Genomic DNA, 16771 nt, shown 5'->3' on the forward strand with positions numbered 1-16771 from the left:
TCTAAGATCCTCACACGGCCAGGAATTAGTCACTGAGGGAAGTAAATGAGGGATGTGGGACTGAGTCCTCGGACGGCAGGCCAGGACTTCCTTTCTTTCTTTTTTTATTTATTGATTTTAGAGATAGAGGAAGGGAGAGGGAGAGAGATAGAAACATCAATGAGAGAGAACATCAATTGGCCACCTCCTGCATGCCCCCCACTGGGGATCGGGCCCACAACCTGGGCATGTGTCCTGACCGGGAATAGAACTGATGACCTCTTGGTGCAGGGGTCCACGCTCAACCACTGAGCCACACCGGCCGGGCAGGCCAAGACTTTCTTGTTGTGTCTTTTCACGGGACACAATAAATACTCAGGACTCACAATGGTCTAACTCATAGATGATTTATTGCTTTAAGTAACTAAACAAGAAAGAGACAGGCTGTTGTTTTGGTCAAGACACCAGTTGCATCTACTTAAAGCCTTAACAATACCTTCTGAACAATATAAACACACGATAGCATATATGGGAAATGACTTGGCCAATGATATTCCGATTAAGATAGCACATGACAAGGGCATCTAACCAGTCGGGTTGCCCTGAAATGACAGAAAGAACGTGCGTTCACACGATGGGCTGAATACAAAACTTTAAAAAATTTTTGGCATTAATACTAACACAGAATACTTTCTTAGACGTTCTGCAAGAGCAGGTGCACACACAGAATTACCTCTTCATTTCCGGATCACCAGTATCTACGGGAATACTTTGAGAAAAGCCAGGAGGTGGGGCACCTCCCCTCCCCTAATGTCATTGTCTTTGCCAAAGCAGCAGGGTCCTGGGCTTTAGGTGAAGAGCAGCTGACAGGGCTCCAGGGGTTGTTACAATCACCAGGGAGCTGCAGCGAACAGCCAGGGGTGGACTCTGCCCCAGCAGGGTGTGGGAATAAACCCACAGGCCTGGTTTGTAGCCAGGGAGGCCCACGGACTTGACCTGACTGCTCCCTGGAGGCCCTGGGGTGGACACAGGCACTGGACGGTCCAGACCCTCCCACTGAGGAGTGGTGGAGCCAGGGCCGGGCCTTCAGCCCTGAGGTTTAGAAGAAATAACCTGACCTCTTGCATTCTAACACTGGGGCGTTATGACATGTTTCGAATGGATGTGCAGAAACCAACACTGTCAGGAAGCCAGCCCTTGGAGGGCCTGGGTGAGCTCACAGGAGAGGTCAAGCCAAGCCAAAGGGTAACACAGGACACCAGGGCGAACCAGCCCTGACCCGGCTGCCGGCACAGTGCCTGGGGTTGGCCAACTCATCTGGCTCAGTGCCAGCTGCTGAGACTCAGTGGTCTTCCACGGTCTCTGCAGCCACGTCCTCAGCACCTCCCTCCCCGGCCCCCTCCGCGGGACCCGAGTGCCCCTCGCAGCCCCCGGCCTGCGCCCCGCAGTGGCTGGCAGGACCGTTCTGCACGGCCCCGCCCTCCACGCAGGGCCGGCCGCCCAGACACAGCTGTTCTCCCGTGACCTCCTCCAGGGCTCCGTCCTGCTGCCGGCTCAGCACACAGTTTCCCACGTCGCCGGCCTTGGAAAACTGGGCGTCTGGATTCCTGTCGTTTTCTTCTTGTCTCTTGTCTCTGGCACTGAGTTTACCTCTGGATTTCCTCATCTGCCTGCTGTGCGTGTCTTCCCGGGAGAACCGCCACTGGAACTGAACAGCGGAGAGGACGGCGGTGAACGCGCGGACCTGAACCTGCCTGCGCTCACACCGCCTCTGCAGCAGGACGCGTTCCCAGCATCCCGGGAGGGCAGTGTCAGCCACAGCCACGCGCACCACAGAGGGCCTGCTCGGCCGCCAGGGGGATACTTCCAGGTGGATTTCAGGGCCTTGTGGGGGCCGAGGGGTACTTTCAATGGGCCCCAAACCAGAGGCCTGGAAAAGGAGATCCTGAAATCCTTTGAACAAGTAGGATGGGGAGGCGGCACGGCCTGCCTTCCCGCGAGCAGGGCTCGGAGCAGGCTGTGGATTACCCCGGGCGGCATCCTCGCACCGCAGCTAGGAGGGCACAGAATGTGGGGCGCCCGGGTGCCCCTCCAGGACTGCTGTCTGCTGACCGCACCCACCACCTCACTGAAGGTCTCACTCCCTTCCTGGGGCAACCTACAACCGAGGACTGGTCCAGGCGGGGTACAACGGCCCTTCCTCCCTTATCCCAACCAGGGACAACTCTGAAAGGCCAGCCCAGCTCCAGAGCTCCCCGGAGGGTTGTCTGAGGCCACTGCTGAGATCGCATCCCAGCTCACCCCGCCCCTGCACGCCTGCACCCCGCTTTCCCCACAGGCGGTCCTGAGGGCACTCCCCCTGAAAACTTCCACCAACCAAACCTCTCTCAGACCCCGCTCCCCAGAGAGCATTTCCCCGAGGGACAGGGACGTCAGCAGAGACTCGGAGAAGACCCAGGCCATGCAGCCAACCCTGAGCCGTGTGAGACCCAGACCCGGGGACACTGTGGAGGGGCCCGCACACGTGTAGTCCCAGCTGCGCCCTCCCTGCCTCACTCTGCCCGCAGCGGCCGCATCCACATGGGGACACAATGCCAGCAGACTCCAAGGTTGGTGACTTGCTTTTCTGTGAAAGCAAGATCACTTCCCTTTTCGTAAAACTCAGATGATAGTTTACAGCGGCTGTGCGGGCCACATGGCCTCTGCCGCTGCTACAGAAAAGCCGTCGTAGCTAATACGGAAACAAACGAGCGTGACTGTGTCCAATAGCGCTTCACCCACAGAAACAGTGGCCGGCCGGGTTTGGCCCACGAGCTGTGGTTCGCCAAGCCCTGCCGTGCAGGGCATTGATATGGTTTCAGTGATGTGATAATCCACGTCACGGGTTTAGCGTGGTGCCTGGCACATAATATACCAGATACGCTTGCTGTGACCATAACTGACACCAGATTTAAGTTCCGTCAGGTCAGGGAAGCCATCTGTCCTGTTCCCTCCCGTGACCCTGGGGCACAGCACGGCGCCCGGCGCAGAGCGGGCACTCGGTTTTCTGTGTTTCAGGGTGAACCAGTTCTGCGATTCTCGAGTCAGAACACAGCTTGGGGCTTCGTGAGGAGGGACCAGGGCATCTGCACGTCATTTCTGGTTGATCTCCAAGAAGAAATTAATTGAAGGAAGAAAAAGAATGGAAAACACTCCAAGTCCTGCTGAGTCTGCCGGCGACATGAACCGTCCCAGAGGAAGACGGTTTAGCAGTCTGTGCACTTGGAATCAGTCTGGGCAAACGAGCTTGAGCAGACATGGGCACACTGGAGGGTGTGAGAACAATACCCTGGCAGATCTGGGGAAACGGGTGCTCGAGTTTACAAATGAGGCTGCAGTCTGTGGGCTAACGACTCAGTGAGCACTGCAGCCTTTTCTTCCCCTCCCCAAACATCAAGGGTCCCCGCCCCTGGTCTTCCTGAGCAAAAGCCCCTCTGACCCCGGTCATCTGCTGCCTCAGGGTGCAGTCCACTCTGGGCGGGGACCCGTGGAGTCAGATGCCAGGTGGGTGCACTCGGGGAGATGGCGGCCACGGGATCTTCGGGACACGCCAGTCGGGAAAGCACAGAGAACGAGAGAGAAACCCCGGGGGAGAGAGAGCTGGGCACACGGGGCCAGAGTCAGGATCCGGCTGCAGGGAGTGTTCTCGCCAGGAAGAAGGAGTCAGGGGACTGGATTCTGAGCATGGACCGGGCCACCCTGCAGGTGCGGCTCCAAGACCCATGGTGCACAAGGGGTTCAGTTTAAGGTCCCACCACAGCCATTTCTTTCTCCTTTGGTCACACCACGTTGAAATGAAGGGAGTCTTCGGTTCTGACGGCCCATTGCTGGGCTGGAGTGGGGACCCAGGAATGCAGCTGTACCATCTATGGAAAATGGTTTCTTAAGGCTTTAGCACATGGTAAGTCACTGAGTGCCTTGCTAGGAAAAACCAAAAATGTGCTATGTAAAGTTTTAGAAATCTGCCACCTTTGCAGAATTTTCAATGGCAGAGATCTATTTCCCCACATAAAACAGTTGCCGAAACACTCACAGGGTTCTGAGACTGAACACATCGAAGGATCCTTGGGGGGAACACCTTCGCACAACACTGGTAAGTCTGAACAGCCCATCGAAGAACAGAAAAAGGAGCAAAGTGCAAGCTGAGGTCAGGATTTAACATCTATCCTGTCCTCCCCCCACCCTCCCCGCTAATCCCCAGACGAGTTCGCCTGCAAAGTTTGCCCAGATGCTCCTTTTTGGGGATTCTCTCCCTCTCATCCTCTAGCTGACAGACTTCCCTTTGGGGATGGTTTGAGCTTCTCTGTAAACCATGCGTTTCCAACAATGGGACCCCTCTGCAGGCAAAGTCGTGCCTCAGACCCCAGTGGGGCCCAATCAGCCAAGACGGAAGCAGACATCTCAGCTCCGGAACCACAGAGGCAGGACGCCGACCGGACCTCAGAGCCCGTGCTGCTGCCTACGACGTCAACCCTGTGTGGCTCTGGGGCACAAGCCACTGTGGTTCATAACTGCTGCCGCTACAACGCCATTCCAGCCCAAGTGGAAGAGCCTTAAAGAAAAACCCATGTCCCCCAATAGAGCCTCTGCATTTCTGCATATTTTTAGAAAGACACCAGTTACACCTGCCTGTGTGCAGTACTGTGAGAGGCAGTCAGCTGTCAGGGAAGTCGGAGGAAGTTTTACTTTTGCTAAAAACCTGGTGAGATTGCTTTGGCTGAAAGACCCTAAATACTAAATCATCATGGTAGCTGAGACCCTGGTTCAAATCCTGGCTCTGGCACTTGTTAGCTTTCTGTCCTTGGGCAAGTTATTAATCTCTCCAAGTCTCAAGTTCCTCATCTCTACAATAGTTGTCTCAGCTTCCAGGGCTGCAGCGCACACCCCAGGGGCCTGTGGATGTGAACAGCGCCCCCTGCCGTTGGGTGGTATATACAACCTAGGCGTTTCCACCTGTGCCTCATCCCATCCTTGGCACTTGCTATGTACTAATGCAAACCCAGGGGCTGCTCTCGCTGCATAAACAACAGAAGGTCCACAGCTCCTCTGGATGCCTGGCCATATCCAGTTTCCAGAAGACGACCACGCTGTGTCAGTCTCCGACAACAGGAGGACACAGACTGTGGAAATGGCCTGTGGCAGGCACACCAGACACTTTCTCCAGGAATCTGCCCCGCCCGCTGGGCAGCGGAGGATTTAGGGCTGTCAGAGCTGAGCTGGATGGGAACGGTTCCAGCCAATGTTTTCTGCCCTTCAGAGTAATCACAGAGAAATCGCCAGGCCCAGTGCCTTCTGGGGCTGCACTGTGTTCTGTGTCCTCGGATGGGTTTGTAGTGACGTCGCTGACTCTCCATGCTGCCTGGGCCTCCTGGTCCACCACAGCTGTCCCCGGCGCTGCAGCCAGACACCCAGGAGGCTCTGACTGGAGTCTTCCCTTTTCCTCCTTCCCTCCTTTGCAGAGACATTCCCATGATGCAGGGAAGTAGCAGTGGCCAAAACTCAGGATCTGTTTAATCTAAAAGCTACCTGTCCCGAGCTGCAAAGGCAGATGCCTGCAGAACACCTGTCTGGGGAGAACAAACACATACCAAGGTGCCCACTGTGTGCCTTACACAGTGACAAGGTTTCCCATTTCCCTGAATCCCCAAAGCAATACTCTCAATAGACACTGTTAGAGCCATTTTATACGAGCACTTAGAGGTTCAGAGAGGTTAGTAACTCGCCTAAAGTCACACAGCTAGAGCAGAGCTAGAATTCAAACGCATCCTTCTCTGGCTCCACACTACCCTTCAGCCTCTCATTCTCGGTGGGTGACAGGCTCTAGGCTCTTGCCCTAGACAGAAGGGAGGAGGCAACACAGCCTCGGATGGTTCAGCCCGACGCATGAGTGCTTCAGGTTTCAGATTTGACCACGTCCAGATGCCTCTGATACATCGGTCATTAGGCCGGGTGGTCAGCTAATGGAAGTCCAGATCTACAGCCACGAAAGACTCTTTGGTTCGGTTTATTAAAAACGAGTATCCACACTGAAGCTCCCCGCCCCAACAGGCCCATTAAAAAAAAAACCACAATAATGACCCAATTTGGATGGAGGTGCACAGGGAGGCTGGACAAGGTCCTGAACGATTCAACGAGGACCCGAGTGGGCATCAGAAAGCACTGGAGGGTCCTTCGCCCGGATCTCTCGCCCACCTGACTCGGGCCGGGGGCGGGCGGGCGGGCGGGAGGGAGGGAGGCTTTGGTTTCTAACAGGCTCCCAGCTGAGGCTGACACCGCAGGTCCAGGGCCACCATCTCAGAACCACCAAGCTAAGAAAGGCACCTGGGTAGAGTCCAGCCGTGAGAACCGAGAACACAGCCCCAGGCCCCAGCCTGCCATCCGCAGAAGGGCTTCCTGTCTCCCTCTCCCCACTGCCACACCTGCTCCCAGGCTTCTCTTCCTCCTTTAGGCTGGGGACAGTCGGTCTCCAACAAACAACAACATTTGCTCCCGATCCCAAGGCTCAACAAGAGGACAGCTCAGAAAGCAAGGAGAGGAGAGGCCGGGATGTGGCAGCCGCAGGGACGGGGCGGCCTTCCGGGTCCCCGCTCTGAGGGGAGGTCGGTGACCTCCGCACTTAAACGCGGGCGGCCCAGCTGGGAGGACGGGTCCATACCCGGAGCGGTACCAGGGAGAGGCTGAACTCCAGGCACAGCTGGCTGCTGGTGAGAGGCTGTGCCGCGATGCCAGCCTCCCCGAGCACCGTGTCTGGCCCTGGGGTGTGCCGATGGCGCCTGAACCAGGAAAGATGCCAAACGGCCGCCCGCGTCAGAAACAACCGTGGGAAGGAAACCCTTCCCGCTGCAGCAGCGTGCTCCCGAGTCTGGTCAGCAGGGGCTAACGGATTTAATTCACACTTTTTTTTGTTTTTGTTTTTGTTTTTATCCTCACCTGAGGACATTTTTCCATTCTTTGTGCAGGTAGAGTGGGAGGGAGAGAGAGGAACAGACAGAGAGAGAAACATCGACGTGAAAGGGACACATCGAGTGGCTGCCACCCGCACAACCAACCAGGGCCGGGGACAAACTGCAACTGAAGTACGTGCCCTTAGCGGGAACCGAACCCGGGTCTCTCCGGACCGCAGGCCGACGCTCTAACCGCTGAGCCAAACCGGCCAGGGCTAATTCACACGTTTTAACAGCCGTCTGTTATCTGCCTCCACTGCAGCTAGGTTAGCAGAAGGAAGACTTGTCGGTGTCGCAGAAACCACCTGGCTGTCACCTTCCGAGGAGCTGCGTATTTCCCTGGAAAGCCACACTCACACAGAGGTTTCTTTCACGTGCTGAAAAGTCCCGATTAGAGCATGTTGTCCACTATGCTGATTAAAAGAGGTGTAAATATGCTTTGTCCTCGGTGTGTTAACCTTGGGATTTCTTTTCTTAAATTTCAATGGTAGACATAATAGGCCTGTCCTGGGCTCAGGATTTTGATTACTCATTCACGGATTCCACAAATATCGGCCGAGTACCCACTAAAAGCCAGGTACTGGGCACGTAACAGTCGGAGAAAAGGTCTGTGCTCCCAGGACTGAATCTGCAGGAGAGGACTCGCTAGTGAGCGCACGGTGAGAGCAGAGCTCTGGCAGAGGACGTGGATCTCCCTGAGAAGGTGCACAGGAGAGTCCCCGGCGGAGGGAACGGCCAGCGCCAAGGCCCCGAGGCAGAAGGAGCACGAGGCCATGGCGGCCGGAGCAGACAGGAGGGCTGACCACATAGGCCTGTGGACCGCAGTACAGATGCCCATCTTATCTTTTTTTTTTTTTTTTTTTTTTTTTTTTAAGAGAGAGGAAGGGAAAGGGAGAAAGAGATAGAAACATCGATGAGAGAGAACATCGACTGGCAGCCTCCTGCATGCCCCCCACTGGGGATCGGGCCCACAACCTGGGCATGTGCCCTGACTGAGAATCGAACCAGCGACCTCCTGGTGCATGGGTCGATGCTCAACCACTGAGCCACACCAGCCAGGCTCTTTTTTTCCCTCACCCGAGGATATTTTTCTACTTATTAGAGTGGGAGGGAGGGAGAGAGAGAGACAGAAACATTGACGTGATAGAGCCACATCGACTGCCTCCCGCATGACCCAACCAGGCCTGGGGATGAACCGCAACAGAGGCACCTGCCCTTGACCGGAATTGAACCTGTGACTCATTGGTCTGCGGGCCGACGCTCTAACCGCTGAGCCAGACGAGCCAGGGCAGATTTCCTTCTTATCTTAATGCAGAGCTCCAGACCGTTTTAAGCGGCAGAGTGACATGAGTCAGTCAGTTTTTTCGAACGTTCGCATTGGCTCTGAGGACAGAACGCGTGAGGGACACGTGTCATCAGGAGGCGAGTGGCCGAGGCAAGCGAGGACCGGAGACGCAGAGGGTTCCGGAGACCCTGGCACCTGGGAGAGACAGGTTTCAAGGACTGCCCGAGGGGGGGGGGCGGAGAGTCGAGGACGACTCCCAGGTGGCGGTGCCCTGGGTGGGTGGTGATCCATTCTCCAAGGTAAGGGGCGCAGGCCAGATGGGGAGGGGCGAAGTCATGAGTTGCTCTGAGTTTGCTGAGCGGCCACAGGACAGGTGAGCTGGGCCTCGGGGAGAAGCAGGGCTGAGCACGCAGACACAGGGCTCGTGACAGAGGCGATGAGAGATGTTCTCACAGGGGGGCCGGCAGAGACTCTCCAAGGACGTGGTAGGAGAGTGAGGGAGCACAGGGCTGGCCTGAGCCCCGAGGAATCTGGCGGAGAACCCCAGGGATGGTGGGCAGAGCCAGAGGGAGAGGGCAGCCCGGCCGGTGTGGCTCAGCGGTTAGAGCATCGGCCCGCGGACCAAAGGGTTGTGGGTTCGATTCCCAATCAAAGGCACGTACCTGGGTTGCAGGTTCAAACCCCAGCCCTGGTCGGGGTCATGTGGGAGGCGGCCCGTCGATGTGTCTCCCCTCCCCCCCCTCCGTCTCTAAGAATCAGTGGGCAAGCACCCTCCGCTGAGGACTGACAACCGGCAAGGAGGCAGAGGGCAGCCACGGCGTCAGCGCGGCAGGGAGCTCAGGCCCCGGGAGGACCGGATGGAGCTGTCACCACCGCCACAGTCACGGGGGCCCACAGGCCTGTGGGAGCAGAACCCCTGCCTGAGTCAGCTGAGGCGCGAATGACGGGGACGAGGAGACAGACAAGACGTTTGCTGCGAAGCCCCCTCTCCAGAACCCCACTAGTGAGGGGTCCCCATAGGTCACCCCAAGAACGAGTGCGCGGCACCTGCGACCCCTGGAACGAGTCGGGAACAGATACGCACGTAAAGGGAACAGCCAACCCGTGTCTGTCTTGTGGACGGGGCTGGAGGTTTCTCCTGCGGGCAGAAGGCCTCTGCTTCCTCGCACCAGCCCTAGAACGCGACCTCTCCATCTCCGCCCGCGCGTCTCCGTGGCCCTCGGCAACGCGTGGCCTGCGCCTTCGCCAACCCTGCGTGTCCTCCGTGGGAGCCCCGGCAGAGCAGGAGAGCAGCCGGGAACAGCCAGCCCCTCCCTCTCGCACAGGTGGAAGCAGGTGTCTTTTGGTGGCCGGTGGAGACTTTGCCTGTGCTGTTGACTGTCACCGTGACTGCACCGTCCCCGAGCCTACGGCTGGGCCGCCCAACAGCAGCCTCGGCTGACCCCTCTCCCAGCGGCGCCTGACTGTTCCTGGTGGTTCGTGGTGGCTTGGCAGTGCCTATGCCCTCTGCTGCTGTCACCTGTCACATCGGTGCACCAGGGCTGGGGGACACACCGTCCTCTGCACCCCACCCATCTGGCTTCAAGGCGCCATTTCCTTTCATCCCACAAACGGGTTACCCCTGGATTTGTTGGCTGGTGAGGGGCTGCTCCAATCTGTTCACTTGCTTGGGGCTCCTGTCTGGGCTCTGTGTCCAAAGAACATGAGGATCCGAGACTGGGGAGCACGGGAGCTGGTGTCAGGAGGGAGCAGGCCCTGCCAGGGAGCATGGCATTGGCCACCGAAGGTGGAGCGAGCTGGCTCGGGGGTGCCTGGCCTGGGCTTCGGCAGGTTCCCTCACCTCAGCTGCCTCTTCCTGGGCACCTGGTGAAACACTCGGGGAAGAGCACCCACTGCTGTGAAGCTCGGGGTGCGGACGTCGGTCCATCAACACCAGGGAAGGGCTCGGGCTCGACTTCACCGAACGCAGGGAAGCGTCTGACAAGGGCTGCAGCCTCTCAGCGCCACTGTTTCCCTGACGGTTCTTGTAACGTCCCCCGAGGGAAAGGGACCCTGGTGACCGCAGGGCAGGCTGATCTGAAAACACTGCCGCACGCTAAGGCGACCTCTGTCCAGACCCACAGGCTTTCGGGACGGGGCCTATCAAAACGGGCCCGTCTGCCAGGATCGCCGAACCCGAGTCCTGAGGGACCCGGCGGGCAGGCCAGGGCGCCAGCCAGCTCTAATGACATGAAGACACAGAGACGTGGGCCGAGCCCGAGCCCGAGCCGTCCCCCACCGGCCTCCGTCAGACTGCAGCTGACTTCATGCCCTATTTTTAGCCCAGCGGGACTCTGGCAGGCTCCGTGTCTAGAGCCGCTCCCTCCACTCCTCGGGCTGCCCAGCAGGACGCTGGCAGACAAGGCCCTGCAGTGCCCTCACCTGTCCCATTCTGGCAGCTTCGGCCGGCTCGGCTTGCCCAGGGGCTCAGCTGTCCTCGGCTCAGAGCTGCCAGCCGACTGCTGGGACAGACCCGTGTGCAGGTGACGCCGCTGGAGACACCGAGGGCAATCACAGGCACTCACCTTCGACTCCTTCCTCTTGATTTTCTGAGGTAGACACGGTCTCTGAAGAAAGACAATCTGCTTGGTGGACACCTTTCCCTCCCTGCAACACACACGGGGCTGAGCGTGAGTTAGGCCGAGCTGGGGGAGCCCACACCCCAGCACCGCCGTCCCCAGCTTCACCACGGCTGAGCACCCAGAGGGGAAGCTGCCACTGGACAGCGAGGTCGGCATTAGGAAGCCCCCTCTCCCGCCCCGGGCTGTCCGCCTTGGCTTCGGGGGGCTGTCTCAGGGGCCCCACAAAAGCTTTGTGGGTGTCCCTGCAAAGTCAGCTTCCCGACTAGAAACTCCCTCTCCCTGACGTGAAACAGCAGCTAGAGTCTTGACCAAATGATGACAGACTGGCTTTCTAGGGGGTCTCGGGGGGAAGGGGGGTCTGGCCGGCCCAGGTGAGCAGGTAGATGAGGACCTGGGTGAAGAGCCCTGCCCATCGGCCGTCCCAGGGGCAGCGGGTGGAGGGCCGGCTGCCTGCAGGCCCGGCTACGGCCTGATTCGCCCTCCCGGGGCAGCAGGGCCATGTCACTCCTGCAGGCACAGGGATGAAGGCCGCAGCAAGGCAGGGAGTGGCGTTAACCAGGCTGGTGCGGGACGCCGCTCGTTTTGATGGCCCAGTGCATGTCTCTCTCCGGGAAGGCAGGACCCCACGGAGCTGCCGTGAGAGGTGAGAGGAATACCATGATGGGGATCACTGTTCTCTCCCCCGCCTCCACCCTTCCGATCACTTTCTTAATCTCCACTTTGCAAATGTCTTCTCTGAGGAGGCCACGTGTCACTACACGGAGCGTGGGGGATAAGGCGGGAGAGGACTAATGTTCCCTCTTTTATTCCGGGCTGGGCCGGATGATCCCACACGTAATGTCTCATTCAGGCCTCCCCAGCACTCAAGGACTGGGGCAGGCACCTTGACACAGGAAAGGAGAGGTCGTTCAAGGAGCAGCCCGGGAGTGCACAGCCAAGGTTCAAGCTCAGATGTGCCTGGTTCAGCGTGTTCTCCCACCCACCAGGAGGCCATTTAAAGCACCGGGCAGTGGAGGGTTACAGAGAATTGTTTAGCAGGTGTGACTGGAGACAGACAGAGACCTGTCTGCAGGCTCTGGGCTTAGATCAGAACCAACTGGGGATTCACGTTCAAAGACATTCTCATCGTGACTCCCGTCCTCTGGTTTTTGGACTGATGGGGGGTGGGGGGGAGCAGGCATTCTTCCATCTTACGGACTGGGAAACAGACTCAAAGAAGCTACCAAGGTGGCAGACTCAGGACCAGGGTTCAAGTGTGCAGGCTACAAACCCGGGGTGTCTTCTACTCCGCGGCATCGCCCTGTGCCCATAGGAGTCTCGGCTGAGCAAGACTATGTCGGCTCCCAGTGGCCAAGGGGCCCCAAGGTGGCTGCAGACTGGGCTCTGGGGCGGCACGGCCCTGCCATCTCCCCAGATCACAGCCTTGCCCCACACTGTTCACCACCGACCCCGGGCAGGCAGAGACTGAAGGCCACAGGCAGGGGCACCCCTACAGGGGGTAAAGAGGCGGCCTGGTATATATAGGAGAGGGAGCCCTTGATTCTCCAACTGAGGTTCCAGTCCCAGGTTCTGCTCCTTAGTGGTTGTGTGACCTCAGGTATACGCTTGAGCCTCTCTGAGCCTCAGTTCTGGCATCTGTAAAATGGGAATCACATCTATGTTTACAGCATAGTTAGGAGGACTAGTTTAGACAGCAAACCCAGATGGAAGGCCTTTTAGTGTTGGGGTGACTGGGACAAGCCCACAGCTCAAAGGGTGGTGGGCAGAGCCGAGGGTGGACAAACCACCACGGACGTGAGATCGTAAGGAGCACAAGCAAGGGCCATGACTCCAGGGCCTCACATCTTGGTGGGCTGCTGACCAGCATCACGATCATGGGCGGGTCCTCCCCTCCCTGGGCACACCTTCCTCAGCTGTAAAATCAGTTTAATGTTTTAGAATCCACCTCATAGGATCTTTGAGAACTAAACGAGGTTTTATATACAAAGTGGCTGCCTAGCCTGGCACAGGCCACCTAGTAAGTGCTGGATTTCTTTTGCATCTGAGAGCCCTGGTCCTCCTCAGTCCAGCTGGCTCCTCTCTGACATGCTGGGCAGTCACGATTCGCTGGCCAAGGCTCCCCATGTGGGAAGGGGGTGCAGGCGAGAGCTCGGGGGGCTTAGGAATCTGAAGTCCCAGCTCTGCCACTGCCCCCCCGGAGAGTGGGTGCAGCCACACCAGCCTCACGGGCTTGTCGCAGGGTTAAGTCGTGTACACGAAGCGCTTCCTGGGAGCAGGGCCCAGCACGGAGCACCTGTTCAGGACGACGACCGTTACCTGTCAGTCTTGACGACGGGCGTTGGTAGCACACAGGTGAGCTGCCAGCCGTAGGCTGCCAGTGAGTTCAGCAGGGGCACGTAGTCTGTCTGCACCTCGACGCCCTAGGGGAGAAAGGCCGCTGTGAGGGGTGCTGCTGCCTCAGGCCGACCCCGCGTGTCCAGAGGGAACAGTTCACCCCACCAACTGCACAGAGCAAAGAGGTGCGGTGGCCCCAGCTCGGAGGCCCGGCTCCGATGAAGCTTCCAGCCCTGGCCCCATCTCCGTCCGCACCGTTGGCAAGGAATCCGAGCCCAAGGATTAGTCCACTCATTGTGTTTTATTCTCGTTTCATCGAAGAAGCACAATCACCTCTCCTGAAAGGGATTCAGGGCACGTGACAATGCACGCTGCTCTGGACGGTTGCAGAGTGTGGGGAGGGGAGTGAACTCACAGTTGACAGATGACTGAGTCATTTGCATCCAGCCACACGCACACACGCACACACATGCACACATGACACACAAGCACACACAAGCACACACATGCATGCACGCACACACACGCACACTTGTGTTATGCAGCCTGCCATAAAAAGGTAAATGAATGCTTGCCCATGTTTTATTTAAAATCAGTAAGGGAGACTTGCCCAACATTTGCCTTTGACTTTAAAAGCTCAGTCCTGGGCCCACAGGGAGAGCACCCGGTGTGAGGCCCCTGCACAGTCTCCACATTGTGCTCTCCCTCTGCCTCGGGCTCCTTGCTAACACTGAAGTGCAGTCCCTGGCCCTGTCCTGTGTCCACACGGGACTCCCCATCCCCGTAAGGTTGGCTGCTGAGCATCTCAGCATGTATCCAGATTCCTTCCAGCCCCGCAGCCACGCGAACTCATTCAGCAGGTATTTCGAAGCCGTGGTGGTGCAGTGTGGGTGAAGGCACTGTCCTGCGGCGGGAGTTCACGGTCCCGCAGAGGCAATGGCACATCCACACAAGAGCCCGAAATACAGGATGGCCCGCGGGCAGGGCCACGATGCTTCAAGGTCAACAGAAGGGGAGGGACACAGGCCGTGCCCAAGGCAGGCTTCCCGGGGCTCAGGGCTGGGCAGAGGGCACTCCAGGGAGAACTCGGCCAGGGACAAGTTAAAGACCACGCTGGGCTTAGATCCCCAAGGAGGGTGGGCTTAACTGGGGGCGGTGCTGCACAGAGGGGCCAGCGTGGTGAGTGGCTGTCCTGCTGCAGGCCTTGGGGACTAGACTCAGCTCATCTGGCTGCCCTGGGCTGGAGGGGGGGAGCGAGATGAGGGGAGCACCAGCCCTGCCTCCTCAAATGGGCTTTAAAGCTCCCCTCACCGAGCACCCATCCCGGCGCGGCCACCAAGCCCCTGGTCAGCTGGCAACACTGACACAGCTTCTTCAACTGTACCAGAGAAGTCTGGGCCTATGCCAGTGGTTCTCAAAGTGTGCTCCCCGAGTCAGCAGCATCAGCAACACCCGGGAACTTGTTAGAAATGCAGTCTCGGGACCCAGCCGAGACCGACCAGACCAGGCCCTGTGGGGTGGGACCCGGCATCTCTGTTGCAGAGCCCCCCTGGAGTTCTGACGCAGCGAGTCTGAGACATCTGCCTCGGTAACCCGTGAGGTCTCGGCTGGGGCAGTCTGTGGTCTGAGGCCAGCATCCATCAGCTGTCACTCAAACCTTCCCTTCCCATCCTTCTCCACGTGAGAAGAGAGGAGGGACGTGGAAGGATCAGCCTGTCAAAGGGAATGGAGGGGAGAAGGGTGGGGAGAAAAGAAGGCGGGGGGGGGGGGAAAGAGGAAGAAGAAAGGAAGTTAAAGGAGGGGAAGGAGGAAGGGAGGAAAGGCGGTACAGGTGTGACCCGTTTATTTACGGGAAAGGGACAGGAGAGCCCGTATTCTGGCCCTGTCCCCATCAGGCTTGAGATGGCAGCAAATGACGCAGCACCCCCCTTCTGCCTGGCCCCCTGGACTCACGGGGACCTCCCTTCTGGACAGGCACCGGCCAGTATCCCTCCTACTGGCACCTGCTGTGGCTGCCTCACCCGGAGAAGCCCTGCCCCCAGCCCTGCTCCGGATGCAGAGAGGACGGGAAATGTTCAATCCACACTCTCAAGCTTTGCGAGGTTATGATTACTTGGGCCTATCAAGAATAACCTTCCCACTTTATCAAGCACTGTGACAAACCCGCCACAATCAGACAGTAGCCATGGCAACCGGGACAAGCTTTGGCGCCTCACAAAGCCCTGCGTGGCAGAATGGAGTCCTTTCATTGGTGACTGTGCCCCAGCTGGGTTTTCTCCGAGGGCACCCAGGGCGGCAAGGCAGTGGCCACCCTCTGCTACCGCCTGACCTGCGTGCTCAGCAGGCCTTGTAGGCGCTGCTTCTGTTTTGCTCTATTGTACTGCATTTTGTCACTACCTTAAAAAGAAAGCCTGCAGGATTTCTCCCAAACAGGTTTTCCCCTCGGGCAGGGGATATTAGCCAGAGGGTACAGACTCATAAGACTGAAAGGGAAAGGGAAACCCAACAAGACCTGTGAGAGCGGAGGGTTCAGCCGCAAGTGTTACTATCTGCTGTCACGTGGCAGGGGGTGAGCTTCCGCTCCGACTCTCCCACTCCTCCGACTGTTGGGGCTGGTCTGGATGTAATTAACGTTCAGCATGTTTTCCATGGCACCTATCAAAGCTGGCTGGCGTATTATCAACACAGTGAGACGGCACGTCTAAAACAGGACAGGAGCCCCATGCCGTCCGTGGAGGGTGCTTTCAAGTCCATTAGCGGAGAAAGATGATAGGAGACCTGGATGCAGGGAAGGTTCTCTTTGATCTGCTTCCCCGCGACACTCCAGCGAGGACAGAGCCGCAAACAGCACTCCAAAGCCAGCCTGCTTATCGAGCGAAAGGACGTTTCCTTCCCGGAGCAGGAGCAGAAACGTTAATTAACTCTCCACTCTCCTGTGTGTGGGTGCGTAATCTCCCATCACACCTGGAGTGGTGGAAAAAAACAAAAAAACAGAGCATGTCCTCTGGTTCTCCAACTCGTCTAAAAGGAATCCGTCTGTGTTTATGGCTCTTCCCTTTGTTCCCTGCCATTTCTCTGGTGTGCAAATCAACGAAAAGAGACAGGCATCCAAGGGCAACTTCTCCCCTCACCCTCCCCAAATTACGACAGCGGCGTGTAGCTTACGAAGAAATGCATTTGTCTTTGGATTATTTTTTAAAGACCCTCCATGCAGAGACGTAACGGGAAGGGAACACACTGGACCAGGGAGGAAGTTTGTAATCCTGAGTGTCAGGGCCCTTCCCTTTTCTCCTACTTCAGCTGGTGGAAGCAATGTGGGCAAAAGGCAGCTTAAAAGAGAAGACCTGACTCCTTCTATGTGGCTGTAAACGGAGAGAGGACTAATTCCCCGTATCTGCAGTGTGTGGGGCCCGCTACGGGATGGTCTCCACGCCTGAGAGTAGTGACTGGGGACTGTTGCCTGTGTTCCCCACAGCTGCAGGCTGGCCCCAGGTTTCCACCAAGAGGGCACCTGAGAAGGGCCTATGAAAAACACCTGAGCATTTTTGGTAACTTGCTGCCAAACATGC

The 16771-nt window shown here is 57.8% G+C and overlaps 1 protein-coding gene across 2 annotated transcripts in view; it reads right to left on the reverse strand.

The window, feature by feature from the left end:
* Positions 1-381: 381 nt before the first annotated feature.
* Positions 382-16771, reverse strand: part of RFTN1 (raftlin, lipid raft linker 1) — a 194995-nt gene continuing 178605 nt past the window's right edge. For both annotated transcript variants that reach the window (XM_036267063.1, XM_036267062.1), the window contains 3 exons: positions 13185-13288; positions 10812-10893; positions 382-1687 (listed from right to left, as the gene is read on the reverse strand). In XM_036267063.1, coding sequence (XP_036122956.1) covers positions 1322-1687; positions 10812-10893; positions 13185-13288 — 552 coding nt within the window. In that variant the 3' untranslated portion in view covers positions 382-1321. The remainder of the gene's footprint in view (positions 1688-10811; positions 10894-13184; positions 13289-16771) is intronic.

This window comes from Molossus molossus, unplaced genomic scaffold (assembly GCF_014108415.1).
Source record: "Molossus molossus isolate mMolMol1 unplaced genomic scaffold, mMolMol1.p scaffold_m16_p_18, whole genome shotgun sequence".
NCBI classification, from domain to species: Eukaryota; Metazoa; Chordata; class Mammalia; order Chiroptera; family Molossidae; genus Molossus; species Molossus molossus.